Source organism: Chrysemys picta, chromosome 17 (assembly GCF_011386835.1).
Source record: "Chrysemys picta bellii isolate R12L10 chromosome 17, ASM1138683v2, whole genome shotgun sequence".
NCBI classification, from domain to species: Eukaryota; Metazoa; Chordata; order Testudines; family Emydidae; genus Chrysemys; species Chrysemys picta.
This window is the reverse complement of record NC_088807.1, coordinates 21,808,194-21,825,654: the sequence shown is the minus strand read 5'-3', so window position 1 is coordinate 21,825,654 and position 17,461 is coordinate 21,808,194. Positions and strand designations below refer to the sequence as shown.

At 57.5% G+C, this 17,461-nt stretch overlaps 1 protein-coding gene across 2 annotated transcripts; it reads left to right on the top strand.

Annotated features, from left to right (window-relative positions):
- Nucleotides 1–158: 158 nt before the first annotated feature.
- Nucleotides 159–17,461, top strand: LOC101946999 (leukocyte immunoglobulin-like receptor subfamily B member 3). 2 transcript variants are annotated; one of them, XM_065571715.1, is made up of 6 exons: nucleotides 159–508; nucleotides 659–694; nucleotides 8,311–8,601; nucleotides 15,074–15,202; nucleotides 15,597–15,634; nucleotides 15,929–17,461. In XM_065571715.1, the coding sequence occupies exons 1-6, from the start codon at nucleotides 478–480 to the stop codon at nucleotides 16,022–16,024; spliced, it is 621 nt and encodes a 206-aa protein (XP_065427787.1). In that variant the 5' UTR covers nucleotides 159–477; the 3' UTR covers nucleotides 16,025–17,461. The 2 variants fall into 2 exon arrangements, with proteins under 2 accessions (XP_065427787.1, XP_065427786.1); XM_065571714.1 differs by lacking the exons at nucleotides 15,074–15,202; nucleotides 15,597–15,634; nucleotides 15,929–17,461 and adding an exon at nucleotides 10,888–11,844.

Sequence of the window (17,461 nt, the reverse complement as noted above, 5' to 3'; positions counted from 1 at the left end):
TTTAATTGCATGATCATGTATTAATTTTACCTACATGGGTCATCAGCCGCTTGAACCCAGAATGAAAAGGGGATGGAATTGTCATGGAAATCGTGGTCAGCAGAAGATTGAAGATGAGACCCCGTGGTCACCTGGCTCTCAGCCTGATGCACCTTTCACAAGGCTGCAGGGTACATTGAGGGTGACTTGTCCCCACACCCCACAGAGACACAGACAAGCTGGGAGCTGCATGATGCTTAGCCAGGCTAACAGTCCCTGGGTTTCTTTCATTTTCAAAGACCTCTCTTACTTTGACCGCACTAGATTTCACCAGCAGATAACAGACAATGTTTGATGGACACAGGAAAAGATGAGACATCTTTTGACTTTTGACTTCCTGTAGCTGCAGCCAGCAGCGGAGTTCCTTATTTGGGGCTCGGTGGAGCTGGAGACCGGGGTGTTGGTGGCAGCAGTGAGGGGCCCCTCGCTGACCCCGTCATGGCGTCTGCTCTCACCATCCTCTTCCTCGGTGAGTATCGGACACAGCCAGGGTGTGTGTCCATGAGGTGGAGGGATCTGAGACCAGGACATGTGCCCATGGAGTGGGGGGGATCTGAGACCATGGTGTAGGATCCAGTTGCTCTGGGATCTGGTCCTTAACGGCCTATCTCCTTTCCAGGCTGGTGGCTGGCCGGGCGGAGCGGGGTGTCCGGACGTGAGTATCTGTGGGGAATAGGGCAGCTGGGGGAATTTCCACATTAAGGACGAGGGACGTGGGTGGGGGATGAGGGGTGCAGATCGCCCAAAAGGATGATCCTGTCAGACCTCTGCTCCCTCCCACACCCAGAAGTGGGGACTGAGACCTCGCCCCACTCATTACAGGGATGGGCACCACACAGGGTGAATTCGCCTGCTCTCAAAGCTCTGCCCCCCAGACTCAGGGCACCAGCCACCCCACACCGCCCTCGAACTGTGCCCAGGGAGCTGGCAAGAGGCCAGGGAACGGGTCAGGCAGAGCAGGGCTGTAAGACGTGGACACACAGAGGGACTGGAGCAAGGCACCGTTGTGTCTCACCCTCGGCTTGCTGCACACGCGCGTGTCACTGCTTTGCTCGTGGGTCAGGCTCAGCCCGGCCCGGCGTTCGGAACGTCCCCTGAACAGCTTTGAAATATCCCATCCCCAGAGGGGCCGCCGGCACCATGCAGAGCGGAGCTAAATCCCCAGCGACTGGGAGTGGTTCGGGGAAGAGCAGAGCCAGAGATTGAGCCCCGGGGGGTGGGCAGAAAACTGTCAGAACAACCGGGGGATTTTGCAAATGTGGTTTTCGGAGGCCTTCGCTCAAAGGACTCAGATTTCTCCCACGAACCCCCCCCCCCCCCTCCCCGCACTCCTGTGCATACAGCACATTGCCGGACAATCGGAGTAAATGTGGTTTTTAGAATATTTTAAAGACTAATCCACGTTCAGCCCAACTCCAGCAGAGCATTTAGGCAAACTAGGCAGCTAGTTCCATATCCACGTGATGCTCGGGCACCAGCTATATTCAGAGCCAGAGGCCCAGCTCCAGCAATACTTGGGGCCGTGTGTCCACCCCGGCCCCACCTGCGGCCCCCCGCTTGCCTTTCACAGCGCCCCCCCCCCGCAGCAGAGAGTCTCTGTCCTGGAGCAGAGCCTGTCTGTCTTTGTCTGCAGCAACTGCTGCCGCAGGGTCCTAGTGCCCCCCCTCTCCAGTGCCAGGGCAGACTGACTCTGAGCCTGCCCTTCCCCCTCAGACCCTTCCCTTTTCCAATGGGACCCTCCAGCAGCACAATGACAGGGGACCCCCCTGCCCGCAGTCACCGCTCCTGCCCCATGCTGGGCAAGGAGGGACCCCCATCCCTCACCCCCAGTGGGGCTACAGTCAGGGGCAACAGCAGGGGAGGAGGCACATGCAGCAACCCCCGGCACCCACCATGGGGGAGGCGAGGGAGATTCCAGGACATGAGAGGGACCCTAGGAGCACATGCAGTGACAGTGGTGGGGGTGAGTGTGCTGCTGGGGGGGCAGAAAAGGGGGGCTCCTCCCCCAGAGCTTGCTGCTGCCAGCAGGGAAAGGGCTGGGGGGAGTCCTCCTCTCTGGCCCCTGTCCCAGACCAGCCTGTCTGTACCCCAAACTCATCCCCAGGTCTGCCCCACCCCAGAGCCCACACCCCCAGCCAGAGCTTTCACCTCCCCACCACACCCTCAACCCTCTGCCCAAGCCCTGAGCCTCTCCAGCACCCCAAACACCTTATCCTCAGTCCCAGCCAGAGCCCTCATCCCCCCACACCCTGACCTTCTGCCCCAGCCCTGAGCCCCTCCAGCACCCCAAACACCTTATCCCCAGCCCCAGCCAGAGCCCTCATCCCCCCACACCCTGACCCTCTGCCCCAGCCCTGAGCCCCTCCAGCACCCCAAACACCTTATCCCCAGTCCCAGCCAGAGCCCTCATCCCCCCACACCCTGACCCTCTGCCCCAGCCCTGAGCCCCTCCAGCACCCCAAACACCTTATTGCCAGTCCCAGCCAGAGCCCTCACCCCCCCACACCCCAACCCTCTGCCCCAGCCCTGAGCCTCTCCCACACCCCAAACACCTTATCCCCAGTCCCAGCCAGAGCCCTCATCCCCCCACACCCTGACCCTCTGCCCCAGCCCTGAGCCCCTCCAGCACCCCAAACACCTTATCCCCAGCCCCAGCCAGAGCCCTCATCCCCCCACACCCTGACCCTCTGCCCCAGCCCTGAGCCCCTCCAGCACCCCAAACACCTTATTGCCAGTCCCAGCCAGAGCCCTCACACCCCCACACCCCAACCCTCTGCCCCAGCCCTGAGCCTCTCCCACACCCCAAACACCTTATCCCCAGTCGCAGTCAGAACCCTCACCCCCACACTCCTACTCTCGCCCTGAGCCCCTCCCACACTCCAAACCCCTCATCTGCAGCCACAGCCGTCACCCCTGCACCCCATCCCTCTGCACCCCTCCCACCCCAAAATTCCCTCCCAGAGCCTGCACCCTTCACCCCAATCTGCTCCCCTAACCTAAGGCCTGCACCCCAGACCTCCTCCCTCACCCAAACTCCCTTCCAGAGCCTTGGGCAGGTGCGGGGCAGAGTTTGGGCGGGGGCAGGTTCTGGGCACCACCAAAATTTCTACAAACATACCATCCCTGTGACAGGTGGAGTGAAGGTGACCTGGGGCTGGGGGGCACGGGGAGGGATGCCCAGAGTAACGGGGGTGGGACGCATAGGGGAACCGCTCCCCACCCCAGATCACCTCCACACTGCCTCCTCTGCTGAGCACACAGCCCCTGCTCTAAGTCTCCTCCAATCGGCGTTGCAAGCCTGGGAGGGGAGGAGAATTAGAGCGGTGCTGGTGTGCTCAGCGGAGGAGAGAGAGCCGAGGTGAGCTGGGGTTAGCTACCGTGGGGGGGGGGCTCCCCAGGCGAGGTTAGCTGGCACGGGGGGAGAGTCTCCCCAGGCGAGGTTAGCTGCCGCAGAGGGGGGGCTCCCCGAGCGGGGTTAGCTGCCGCAATGGGGGGGATCTCCCTGGGTCGGGTTAGCTGCGGGGGGGGTAGCTGATGCGGGGGGTCCTCTCTGGGTGGGGGGCTGGTTAGGTGCCATGGGGGGCGGGGTTAGCTGGGTGAGAGTGGGGTGCAAGGTGGAAGCTTCACCTAGGGCACGAAACTTCCTTGCACCGGCCCTGCACACACGTGTCACTGCTTTGCTCGTGGGTCCGGCTCAGCCCGGCACGGCATTTGGAACGTCCCCTGAACACCTTTGGGAATATCCCGTCCCCAGAGGGGCCGCCAGCACCGTGCAGAGCGGAGCTAAATCCCCAGCGGCTCAGAGCAGTTTGGGGCAGAGCAGAGCCAGAGATTGAGCCCTGGGGGTGGGCAGGAAAATGTTCAAACAACCGGGGGATTTTGCAAACGTCTTTCTCGGAGCCTTTGCTCAAAGTACTCAGATTTGTCCCACGATCCCCCTTCCCCCCGCACTCCTGTGCATACAGCACATTGCCAGAGAATTGGGGAAACTGTATTTTTTTGAATATTTTAAAGAATAATCCACGTTCAGCTCAACTCCAGCAGAGCTGCATGTCACGGAGTGTGGGGGGACACAAGGCCCTGCACCCCCGGCTTCCTGCGATTCACCATGACTCTCAGCCAGCCAGTAAAGCAGAAGGTTTATTTAGATGACAGGGACACAGTCCAAGACAAGGAGTACTTGTGGCACCTTAGAGACTAACAAATTTATTAGAGCATAAGCTTTCGTGGACTACAGCCCACTTCTTCGGATGCATATAGAATGGAACATATATTGAGGAGATATATATACACACATACAGAGAGCATAAACAGGTGGGAGTTGTCTTACCAACTCTGAGAGGCCAATTAATTAAGAGAAAAAAAACTTTTGAAGTGATAATCAAGCTAGCCGAGTACAGACAGTTTGATAATAAGTGTGAGAGTACTTACAAGGGGAGATAGTCAATGTCTGTAATGGCTCAGCCATTCCCAGTCCTTATTCAAACCGGAGTTGATTGTGTCTAGTTTGCATATCAATTCTAGCTCACCAGTCTCTCTTTGGAGTCTGTTTTTGAAGTTTTTCTGTTGTAATATAGCCACCCGCAGGTCTGTCATTGAATGACCAGACAGGTTAAAGTGTTCTCCCACTGGTTTTTGAGTATTTTGATTCCTGATGTCAGATTTGTGTCCATTAATTCTTTTGCATAGAGACTGTCCGGTTTGGCCAATGTACATGGCAGAGGGGCATTGCTGGCACATGATGGCATATATCACATTGGTAGATGTGCAGGTGAACGAGCCCCTGATGGTATGGCTGATGTGATTAGGTCCTATGATGATGTCACTTGAATAGATATGTGGACAGAGTTGGCATCGGGGTTTGTTACAAGGATAGGTTCCTGGGTTAGTGGTTTTGTTCAGTGATGTGTGGTTGCTGGTGAGTATTTGCTTTAGGTTGGGGGGTTGTCTGTAAGCGAGGACAGGTCTGTCTCCCAAGATCTGTGAGAGTAAAGGATCATCTTTCAGGATAGGTTGTAGATCTCTGATGATGCGCTGGAGAGGTTTTAGTTGGGGGCTGAAGGTGACAGCTAGTGGTGTTCTGTTATTTTCTTTGTTGGGCCTGTCTTGTAGGAGGTGACTTCTGGGTACTCGTCTGGCTCTGTCAATCTGTTTTTTCACTTCAGCAGGTGGGTATTGTAGTTTTAAGAATGCTTGATAGAGATCTTGTAGGTGCTTGTCTCTATCCGAGGGATTGGAGCAAATGCGGTTATATCTTAGAGCTTGGCTGTAGACAATGGATCGTGTGGTGTGTCCTGGATGGAAGCTAGAGGCATGTAGGTAAGTATAGCGGTCAGTAGGTTTCCGGTATAGGGTGGTATTGATGTGACCATCGCTTATTAGCACAGTAGTGTCCAGGAAATGGACCGCTTGTGTGGATTGATCTAGGCTGAGGTTGATGGTGGGATGGAAATTATTGAAATCATGGTGAAATTCCTCAAGGGCTTCTTTTCCATGGGTCCAGATGATGAAGATGTCATCAATGTAGCGCAAGTAGAGTAGGGGCGTTAGGGGACGAGAGCTAAGGGAGCGTTGTTCTAAGTCAGCCATAAAAATGTTGGCATATTGTGGGGCCATGCGGTCCATTTCCTGGACACTACTGTGCTAATAAGCGATGGTCACATCAATACCACCCTATACCGGAAACCTACTGACCGCTACACTTACCTACATGCCTCCAGCTTCCATCCAGGACACACCACACGATCCATTGTCTACAGCCAAGCTCTAAGATATAACCGCATTTGCTCCAATCCCTCGGATAGAGACAAGCACCTACAAGATCTCTATCAAGCATTCTTAAAACTACAATACCCACCTGCTGAAGTGAAAAAACAGATTGACAGAGCCAGACGAGTACCCAGAAGTCACCTCCTACAAGACAGGCCCAACAAAGAAAATAACAGAACACCACTAGCTGTCACCTTCAGCCCCCAACTAAAACCTCTCCAGCGCATCATCAGAGATCTACAACCTATCCTGAAAGATGATCCTTTACTCTCACAGATCTTGGGAGACAGACCTGTCCTCGCTTACAGACAACCCCCCAACCTAAAGCAAATACTCACCAGCAACCACACATCACTGAACAAAACCACTAACCCAGGAACCTATCCTTGTAACAAACCCCGATGCCAACTCTGTCCACATATCTATTCAAGTGACATCATCATAGGACCTAATCACATCAGCCATACCATCAGGGGCTCGTTCACCTGCACATCTACCAATGTGATATATGCCATCATGTGCCAGCAATGCCCCTCTGCCATGTACATTGGCCAAACCGGACAGTCTCTACGCAAAAGAATTAATGGACACAAATCTGACATCAGGAATCAAAATACTCAAAAACCAGTGGGAGAACACTTTAACCTGTCTGGTCATTCAGTGACAGACCTGCGGGTGGCTATATTACAACAGAAAAACTTCAAAAACAGACTCCAAAGAGAGACTGGTGAGCTAGAATTGATATGCAAACTAGACACAATCAACTCCGGTTTGAATAAGGACTGGGAATGGCTGAGCCATTACAGACATTGACTATCTCCCCTTGTAAGTACTCTCACACTTATTATCAAACTGTCTGTACTCGGCTAGCTTGATTATCACTTCAAAAGTTTTTTTTTTCTCTTAATTAATTGGCCTCTCAGAGTTGGTAAGACAACTCCCACCTGTTTATGCTCTCTGTATGTGTGTATATATATCTCCTCAATATATGTTCCATTCTATATGCATCCGAAGAAGTGGGCTGTAGTCCACGAAAGCTTATGCTCTAATAAATTTGTTAGTCTCTAAGGTGCCACAAGTACTCCTGTTCTTCTTTTTGCGGATACAGACTAACACGGCTGTTACTCTGAAAACAGTCCAAGACAGATCTTGTAGGCACAGACCACAGGACCCCCTCAGTTAGGTCCATCTTGGGGTCATGTTACATGCTCAGGTATTCTCCGTCGGTCAGTCTCCCATCCCCCAATGCAGACTATCCTAGCCACACTCCCCTGTCAGCATTCACAGACCACAGTAAGAACAATCCCAGTTCGTCACATCTCTCCCCCCTTCAAGACTGAACTGAGCAGGGTCACTTTAGCCAGTGACCCGGGGAAGTTCGAATCTACCCCCGTTCCCATGGATGCCCCCGCATCCCTCCCATTCCTTGGTGAGAATTACACCAGGCCCCTCCAGTTTCACGCCCCCCCTTAGGTCGGGGTGCTCGGTGGCACTCGTAGTTCGCATGTGGGAAGGTTTATGCAGCCTGTGCCCTTTTCCCACCCTAATACCCCTGGGGTTCCAACTGGGCTGTGGTCTTCTCCCAGCGCTCCAGTCTGGAGGTCGGTGATTCGGGCTCTCTTGGTTCAGAGCCCCCCTTTTTACCTTGGTCACCCTCTGGAAAGACTCCTCTGTGCTGGGCAAGGGTCCTAAAGCCGTTTTCCTCTTGTCCCAGGCCTTCCTCCCCCTCTGACAGGGTCACAGGATCCGCAGTACTGTCAGACAGTAACAAAGACCCCAGGCCAGTAAAAGCTCCGTAGCAGCCTCTGCTGGGTACGCCAGGTTCCCTGGTGCCCTGAGAGGGGAATGTCATGGGCCCGGCACAGCAGCTGGCGGTGATACTTCTGGGGTACCACCAGCTGCTCCATTTTGGGGTCCCAGGGCGCCCCAGCCCCCTTGCGAGGTCACAGCCCCGTCTGCCTCCCAGCCAGCTCCTGAAACTCTGCCTTCAGTGACCCCTCCCACAGCCTTTGTTCAGTTTCCCGGGCTAAGGTGTCACCTGGACTCTAACCCCTTCCAGGGTTCTCAGGTTACATGCTCAGGTATTCTCCCTCGGTCAGTCTCCCATCGCCCAATGCAGACTATCCTAGCCACACTCCCCTGTCAGCATTCAAAGCCCACAGTAAGAACAGTCCCAGTTCGTCACACTGCAGCTCTGCTACAGTGTTAGAAAAACAGAAGCGGGTGACTCTGATTTCAGCCCCCCAGGGTCAATCCAGAGTCACCCCTGACTGCAGCGGGGGCAGGGCTGAATTGACCCTGGAGAACTGAAGGAATCTGAGACTAGAAATCTCCTTTCCCCCGTCCTCTGTCTCTCTCCCCATCTGTGATCCACGGGGCCGGGCCTGCACCCCAGGGACAGGCAGGGAGTAAAACGCTGGAGCGACAGATGGGCAGAGGATTGAGTCAGACGGATGCGGTTTGTGTCACCCCCACTTACTGCCTGTTTGTTTGTGCATACAGAGGGGCCCTACCCCAAACCCTCCATCTCCGTCAGCCCTGGTGGGGTGATCCCCGTGGGGGGAAACGTCACCATCCGGTGTCGGAATCAGCACCTGGGGATGAAGTTCCTCCTCTACAAGGCTGGAGTTGGGAACTATCTGACTTACACAGACCCTGCTGGCTCTGAGGCTGAATTTCCCATCACCAGCGCCAGACGGGAACAGAGCGGAAACTACACCTGTCGTTATAGCCACAGAACAGGACCAGCTGCCTACTCGGAGCCCAGCGACCCTGTGCAGATCATTGTAGCAGGTGAGGGGCCCAGCCCAGCAGCTCCTGCCCCACACCCAGCTAGATCCCGGGGGGGGTTCACCCCGATGGGCCACTCAGAGCCAGGCTCTGCTCTGATCCCTGGGCGCAGCAGAGGGGACGCCCGGCTAGGCAGCAGGGACGGAGTCACTGGGGTGGTCCCAGCCAGGGGGGAGCAGCCTTCTACACTGCACATGGTCTGACACTGCCCTGGTCACCGCGGTGTCGGGCGCCTGCCAGTCGAGCATTAAGCAATGTGATCCCGTCTGTCACGGACGGGTCGTTGTCTCTTGTCCTCTCCCGGGGGAGCTCTGTGCCCACCACGGAGGGTCTGGTCTGGGGCACTTTCGGGGGTCAATGGCTGCGCTGCCCTGGGTCGATAACGGAGCAGGCTGGCCGGGGCAGGGCGCTGGCCTTGGAGCCGGAGGTGGGGAGGTTTGGGGTGACCTTGGCAGGTGGGGGAGCTCGTTCTGCAGCCTGGGCCCGGCCTCAGAGGAAGTTCTGTCCCCTGCCCAGACAAGCATGACCCTGATTGTGGCCGGGACGGAGGCAGGGAGCCGTCACCCCGGGGTCCCCCCAGAGCTGTGGGCTGTTGTCGGGTGTCTGCCCTGCAGCTGGGGGCCGGCGTGCGGCACCCGGGCTAGCTCTGATGGAGCTTAAAATAGCAATGGAGCCATGGCCGGGCAGGACTAGCCGCTCGCGTGTGCACCCGGCGCCTTGGGAGACTTGTCCTCAAGTGGCCAGTCCGGGCCCACGCACCCGGCACTCGCAGCACCCTGCAGCCGGAGCCGGGAAAATGCTGGGCTCAGCCCTCGAGCACCTCAGAGATCAGGGCAGAGACCTCGGACTTGACTCTGTCTGCGGGAAGCTGATGCCAGGAGCGGGGGCCAAACGTGGTGCCCTCGCAGCAGCCTGTGCTGAGGAGGAGCCGCGCTGCAGCGTCTGGGGCAGGTGGAGTCTGCGAAGGGCTGATGGCTTCCTGCCCAGCTCTATCACAGCGCGGTCCAGCCAATGGGTGCCGACGGCGTGACCTGAGGTCAGGTCATTGCCACCAGGATGGGACAGCGTCTCCTAGCCCAGCGCAGCTGGGGGAAAGCGCTGCTCATGGACGCTGCTACGTGAGAGCTCAGCGGCCACAGGGAATCCAGGAGCTCCCCAGACTGCAGCGTAAACAGCCCTGTCGCTCCGTGTTCAGGGTAGGCCAGACGCAGTGAATGAGGCAGGGGACACACACGGCATATGAGGACCGAAGAACTAGGGAGCTGCGGCTCGGTGTCTGTGGGGCTGGGAGCCCAGCTCGCAGGGCTGGGATTGTGGGTGGGGGGAACTCTGGGATCTGGGAGGGAATATCTGCCTGCGGTCCCCTGGATCTGCCCGTGGCTGTGGCTGGCTGTGGAGGCCGGGGCTGGATGGGTGCCCGGGTCTGGCTCTCACAGCCTGTCTCCTGTGCGCAGATCCCAGCTTACCCAGACCCTCCATCTCTCTGAGCCCCACTGGGGTCACCGCCCCAGGGGCAGACGTCACCATCCGGTGTCAGGGGCAGCGCGAGGACATGAGTCACTGAGGGGTTCCTCAGCCATGGGGCAGGAGCAGCCGCTGGAGATTCGGGGCTGAGGGTGTGCAGATCTCTGCCCCTAAGTTCCCTGTAACCTGCTGCCGTCAGGGAGAGGAATTTCTCCCCTGGCCCTGGGCTGCTGCAGCGAGAGAGGGCTGGGGGAAGTCCTCTCTCCCTGCCACAGCTCTGGGGCAGCCTGAACCCCAAATCCCTCATCCCCAGCCCCACCCCAGAGCCCCCACACCCCAACCCTCGGCCCCAGCCCTGAGCCCCCTCCCGCACTCAGAACCCCTCGGCCCCACCCCTGCTGCCACACATCACCTCTCTGTGCACATAACAAAACTGATTCCGTACATGGATGTAAAAAATTAGTGGGAACATGGCCCTGCCCCCAGGGGGAGCTGCAGAGCAGGGGCCTGTCCCAGGAGATGCTCCCCCAGTTGCCCCAGGTCTGGTGACACACAGAGGAGTCGGGGCCCAGGGGCTGCCCAGCCGGCCCCGCCCCCAGCCTGTGACTGCATTCCCTCGCAGGCTGTGTGAGGCCCACCTAGGGTGACCAGATGTCCCGATTTTATAAGGACAATCCCGATATTTGAGGCTTTTTCTTACATAGGCTCCTATTACCCCCCACCCCATCACGATTTTTCACACTTGCTGTCTGATCACCCTAGGCCCCCACCAGTGCGGTGACTGTGCCGGGGTCTGTCTCACAGCCTGTCCCCTTCTCAATGCAGAGCTCAGCTACCCCAAACCCTCCATCTCCCTGCGCCCCAGCGGGGGGGTCGCCCCAGGGGGAGCCGTGACCATCCGGTGTCGGGGTTCACACCAGAACGTGAGGTTCCATCTGTACAAAGATGGGAACCCAAACGCGCTGCAGGACATGGAGCCGGCTGGGGACGTGACTGAGTTTCCCATTCACAGCGTGAGCTGGAGAGACGCAGGGAGCTACAGCTGCTATTATCACAAGAAATCAAACAGGTTCATCTGGTCACATCCCAGTGACCCCGTGGAGCTGGTGGTAGCAGGTGAGGGGCCCGGCTCAGTATCCCCGCTCCCAGCCCCACCCCCAGCCAGACCCTCAGGAGCAGGGCCATGTGCAAGGGGGAAGCAGGCACAGGGCCCCCCCGAATCAATGGGGCTGGAGCACAGAACTCCTCCGGGGAGCAGAGCCAGCTCCTCTGGCTGCGGGGGGCACACAAAGTGCCCCTCCAAAAGCGGCCACATTTTTATTCCTGTTCATGCCCCTGATCAGGGGGTCTCTGCACCAATGGGGCACTTAGAGCCAGGCTCTGCCCTGAGCCCTGGGCACAGCAGAGGAGACGCCTGGCTCGGGGGCAGGGACAGAATCACTGGTGGGTTCCCCAGCAAGGGACAGCAGCAGCTGCTCGTGTTTCGGGGCAGAGGGAGGGGGGATCCCTGCCCCAGGGGGAGTTGCAGAGCAAGGGGATTTCCAAGGGGGATGCTCCCCTGGTTTCCCTGGCTCTGCTGACATACAGAGGAGTCGGGGCCCAGGGGCTGCCCAGCCGGCCCCGCCCCCAGCCTGTGACTGCATTCCAGGGCTGGCTGTGTGATGCCCACCTGGGCTGGGGGCTGTCAGGTTCAAGAGCTGTGGGAGCTGCACAAAGTGGCAGCTCACAGCTGTGGGGAGACCCCCAAGGATTCCCGGGCAGCAGAAGTGGGGGGAGCTCGAGCCTGGGGCGGGATTTTTTTGTGATGGGGAGAGATAGAAAACAGCGAGGGACAGCAGCCAGCAGCTCCTCCCCCCGCCCCCAAGGCTCCTGGTGGAAACAGCTGGTAGAGTTTGGAGCAAGGGCCGGCTCCAGGCACCAGCTAAAGAAGCAGGTGCTTGGGGCGGCACGACCGGATCTTCGGAGGCAGGTCCCTCAGTCCCTCTCGGAGTGAAGGACCTGCCCTCGAAGAGTGGAGCGGTGCGATCGCACTGCTGCAGTTTTTTTTTGTTTCTTTTTTGCCGCTTGGGGCAGCAGAAAACCTGGAGCCGGCCCTGGTTTGGAGGGAGGCTGCCCAGTGAATCATAGAATATCAGGGTTGGAAGGGACCTCAGGAGGTTCTAGTCCAACCCCCTGCTCAAAACAGGGCCAATCCCCAGACAGATTTATACCCTAGTTCCCTAAATGGCCCTCAAGGATTGAACTCACCACTCTGGATTTAGCAGGCCACTGCTCAAACCACTGAGCTACCCCTTCCTCCCAGTGCTGGGAGAGAGACACCAGCAGCCAGTGAGGTACCAACCGGCACCAGAAATGCAGGACCCAGCGAGCGGGGAACCAGTGGAAAGGGACCCGGGGCCGAGCTGTGTCATCAAAGGACGCCAGGTACAGAGCTGTCAGGGAGAAAGTCCCGTTGAGAAGGGACAGAGATGGCAGGAACAGGAGGAGGCAGACAGAGGAAAGACAGAGGCATGAGGGGGAAAGTTAGAGGAAGAACCAGGCTGTGAAACACAAAGAAAAAAGAGTCTCTACGTTACCAAAGAAATTGTTAGAAAACCGCAGGAGAAGTAAAGCACGAATGAAATGTGACAGAAACCAGCTGTAAGCAAAGAGAAACGGGCTGAAGAAATGAGGAGGAAGTGAGCTGTAGCGAAAGTAAAGCAAATAGTACAGACAAAACGTCCACTCAGCACCTTCAGGGGCAGCGCCAGGAAGGGAAAAATTGCCAGAGAGCGAAGGGACTCTAGATAAAGCAGCGGAGGGACAGTTGTTTGCTTGAGAAGCCGACCCATCGCCTGGAGAGAGAGCTGCAGGTATCTGAGCTGGAACTCAGAGCAGCAAACAGAGACGGCGCAAGGGGATGGCTCCAGACACAACAAACCAGCCTAAGAACAGAGAAGCCGCGAAGGGACCGTAGAGCGGTGGGTTCTGGCCTAGTGCCTTGGACGTTCTAACGCCAGATCCTGGTGCTCCAGGAATGTAAATTGTTGCCCAGGAAGTGGGTTGAATTCAGCCAATGGCAGTTACTGTCCAGGCGAGCTCAGCAATAGTTCCCAGTGTGACCCTACCCAGCAGTTCCTGCTACACCAGCGAACTCTGATTCACTTGTGATCATTCCCCGCTCAACTGATTTCTCCTTCCCCAGCTGATGGAGATAAAACGCAATTGGCCTCTAGGTCGCCTCGGCCTCTCCTTGCCCTGCCCCCGCCACCCCTCCATAGGATCCTGGCAGATGGATCCACGTGTTGCCCTGCTGAGGGGTGGGGACCCTGTGCCTCTTGTGTCGCTAGCCCAGCTCTCTCGGTCCTGGATTTGGGGGAGAAACATCCAGGAGACTCTCCCTGCAAGCCCCTGTATTGGCCTCGTCACTGGGGCTGGGCTGTGGGGACGGGGCACAGTGACCGTGTCGGGGTCTGCGTCTCACGGTCTGTCTCCTCCTGCCCCGTGGAGCTGGTGATAGCAGGTGAGGGGCCTGGCTCAGCGTGCTTGCTCCCAGCCCCACACCCAACTCGGCGCTCAGGAGGTCTCAGAGCAAGTCTGGGCTGTCGGTATTATCACCCCCTGGTTTGATTCAGCCCCGTTTGGCAGACAAGCTCCCCTGTAGCTCTATAGACACAGGGACGTTCCTCCCCCGAAATAGGGACAGCCGCACCCAGACCTGCTCCGCAGTGACTCCAGGTGTGAATGGCACCGGGCTGGGGCAGGGACCGTCTCTGTGTCGTGTGTCTGTACAGCTCCGAGCACACGGGGGAGCTGGCCCACGACAGGGGCTCCTGGTAATTAATACTAGTCAGTAATGATTTTGGTTCTGGTTTCCGTGGAGCCAGGCAGGGGCTGTATCTGCGCTCAGGGTCTCACTGGGCCGATCCTCCCCGTTCTGGGATCCCCGGGGCGCTGAGCCGGCCCGAATCCCTGGATCCCGTCCTCTCCCCAGGGACGCCGGCTCAGCCCGGGGAAGAGCCGCCATTGCCGGTTGGGGGAGGAGAGATTCCCTGTATAAGTAACCACAGACACCAGGGCTCCAGCTTTCTCAGCCCTGCACCACACCCCTGAGAGATGCTGGTTCTATTCCCGCAGGGGGAATGGACCCGACTCAGTCAGGAACGATGCCGGCTTCCACCCGCCCCGGCAGCGCAGGGCCAGGTTCCGGGGCTGGTGGTGGGGAATCACCATCAAACCAGCTGTGGAAAAATCCCCACCTGGGGCCACCACAAACTGGGTTTCTTTGCTGTCCACCGGCACCACAAAGCCACCCCTATGGGGCACAGGTCGGTGCATATCTCCATGGGAGAACAGTGCCGGGGATAATGACCCCATGTATCTTGTCTGTCTGCCTGAGTCTACAGACAGCCGAGTGGAACGGCTCAGAAGCAGGTCTCACCTTTCGCTGGGGTGCTGCCCAGTGTGGTATTAACCCTGGAACCTCTCAGTCCAGATAGACATGGTGTTAACACTTGAACCCACTGATTCAGAGTGACATATAATTGACTCTGGAACCTAATGACAGCTGTTGCAATGACAGCACCGTTACGTCTTCCTCTGCTGATCACTTCAGCAGGGCATGGTTCTCCCAATGATCTCAAAGCTCCCTCCTCGGACACAAGCCCCGTCCCACTGCCATCCCCCACCCATATGATTCCTACGCAGAAGTGAGATGAAGCTGCTCTGAGAAATTCCCAGGACAGGGGCCTGGTGGGTGGGTGCTGCAGGATCCAGGCCCAGCTGGCTTCACAAGCAAGGGGCCTGAGGTACAGCCCCCCACTTCACACCCTGCCCCCACCCCAGTACAGCCCTCTGCCACTGGGAGTGAACCCTCTGACCACCAATACCCAGAACACCCTCTGTTCCTGCCGCCCCACTAGCCCCATAGAATGTTCTGCTGTGGGTCCCTGGGTCCTCGCGGGGGACGGGCTGGGGCAGCAGGTAACAAACCAGCCACTCACGGTGCTCACGGCCTGTTGCTGCTTCCCAGGTGGACCTGTATCAAGCGCAGCACCGGTTCTGACCCGCACCATCATCGCCGGGGTGAGTGCGGCGGCCACCGGCCTCCTCCTCCTGCTCCTCCTCCTGGCCTTCGTCTGCTACAGAAGAACCCGAAGAAGTGAGTTCCCCTCCCAGCGAGGGAAGGGTTAAACCCGCTGCTAAGCCGGGCTGGGAAGGGGTCATGGTTGGGATGGGAGATAGGGAAGGAAACCCAGGGGATGGGGCAGGAGGCCAGCAGGGGGCGCTCTCCTCTGGCAGTGAGAGCTGGCCCCAAAGCCCCTGGGCAGCACTAGGGAGTGCTGGGCTGCAGGAGGAGGGGACCTGTTTCTAGGGTATCCAGGCTCAGCAGCTGGAGGGGGTGGGGCTCCTCCTGGCAGAGCAGTGGGGGGACGACTCCCCTATAGGGCTGAGGGGCAGGGCTGGTACAGCTGGACAGAGGGGTCAGAGCTGGGTGTGGGGTTCTGCTCTGGGCCAGCCGGGGGTGCAGCTCAGCGGGTGTCTCTGTTCTGCAGAATCCTCCATTGACAAAGGGAAACAGAAGCAGACCCTGGTAAGTGTCCCCTGTTACCCCATGGGGTCTGACCCCAACCTTGACCTGCCCTTGTAGTCCCCGCCCATCCCCGCCTTTCCTGGCACACTCAGTGGTTTGGGGTCGGGCTGCTGGGATGGGGATGGGCTTATGGGAACGCCAGATGGGATTGCAGGGGGTGGGTGGGTGAGTGTGTCCCCCTGTCACCCCCTGCTGGAGGGAATGGGCCCTGCTCTGTGTGTGTGTCAGGGGGGGTGTTTGGTGCATGCGCGCACACACACACACACGAGTGACTCTCTCCCCTCCCACCCCAAGGAGCCTGACCCCGGCACCTACGCCGAGCTGGACCTCCAGACGCTGCAGCCCAGTGTGTACGATGCGATCAACGTGAGCCGGGGAGCCCCGCAGTGAGAGCCCCCCGCAGCCACTGGGCGCCATCCACTTGGGGGCAACAGACTCACCCCCCTACAGCCCCAGTCCCAGAGAACTCTGCTTCTAGGGAAGATTTAGGGGGGACGCTGTGCTCTCCCCGCTGCAGCCTCATGTCATCAAGCTGCTGTCCTCCTGCCCTGCCCAGACCCACATATGGGGGGTAGGGGAAACTCAGAATCGGTAGGGGGAGGGGACACATCAAGGCAGCTTTGATGTTATTTTGCATGCTGTTAACCTCCAGATTTGTAATAAATACAGAACCATAAACCAGCCCCCATGGGCAGCTCCCAGCCCCCCTGTCGTGGAGCCAGGAGAGTGTGTCGCACCTGGGGGAGATGAGATTGCTGTGCGGAGGGGAGGGGTGCATAGGTGCTGTCAGGGTTCTCTCCCCACTCTGAACTCTGGGGTACAGATGTGGGGACCCACATGAAAGACCCCCTGAGTTTATTTCTACCAGTTTAGGATTAAAACTTCCCCAAGGCACAAATTCCTTTCCTTGTCCTTGGACGGTATTTCTGCCACCACCACGTGATTTGAACAAACATTCAGGGAGGGGCCACTTGGAGCCCTGTCCCCCCAAAATATCCCCCCAAGCCCCTTCACCCCATTTCCTGGGGGGGAGGTTTGAGAATAATATACCAACCGATAGGTTAACAAAGTGAGCACAGACCAGATCCTTGGGTTTTTAGGACACTAAAAACCAATCGGGTTCTTAAAAGAACTTTATTATAAAGAAAAATAAAATAAAACGTAAAAGAAGCACCGCTGTAAAATCGGGATGGAAGGTAAATTTACAGGGTAGTAAAAAGATATAAAACACAGAGGATTCCCCTCTAGGCTCAACTTCAAAGTTACGAAACAGGAATAAACCTCCCTCTTGGCATAGGGAAAATTCACAAGTAAAACAGAAGATAATCTAATGAATTTCCTTGCCTTTACTTACAATTTCTGTAATTTTAGATGTACCATTTCAGTAGGAGCTGGGTTACCTGCTTGGTCCCACTCTTTGTCTCAAGAGCGAGCACACACACAAGAGAAGAAACAAAGCCTCCCCTCCCCCCCCATTTGAAAGTATCTTCCTTCCCTATCCGTCCTTCTGGTCAGGTGCCGACTAGATTAATTGAACTGATTAACCCCTTACAGGTAAGTGATTCTGTACCGCTGGCCAAGAGGGATCTTGTATTACTGCATACATAAAGGCTGTTACCCTTCCCTTTATATTTATGACAGGCGCCGACTCCGTGCGGAAAAATTAGTGGGGACTCTGCACCCACCAGCAACCAAGCTCCCTGCCCCGTCCCAGCTCCTCCTCCTCCCCCCTCTCCTGAGTGCGCCATGTCTCAGCTCCTCCGCCTACCTCCCCAGTGCTTGCTGCCACCAAACAGCTGTAGCAAGCTCCCAGAGGGAGGGGGAGGA

Bases quoted from the DNA above. Each gene is read 5' to 3' on its own strand.
- LOC101946999 (XM_065571714.1), top strand. From the start codon at position 478: ATGGCGTCTGCTCTCACCATCCTCTTCCTCG. The intron at 695-8,310 runs GTGAGTATCTGT...TTGTGCATACAG, and splicing joins GCGGAGCGGGGTGTCCGGAC to AGGGGCCCTACCCCAAACCC. The intron at 8,602-10,887 runs GTGAGGGGCCCA...TTCTCAATGCAG, and splicing joins TGTGCAGATCATTGTAGCAG to AGCTCAGCTACCCCAAACCC.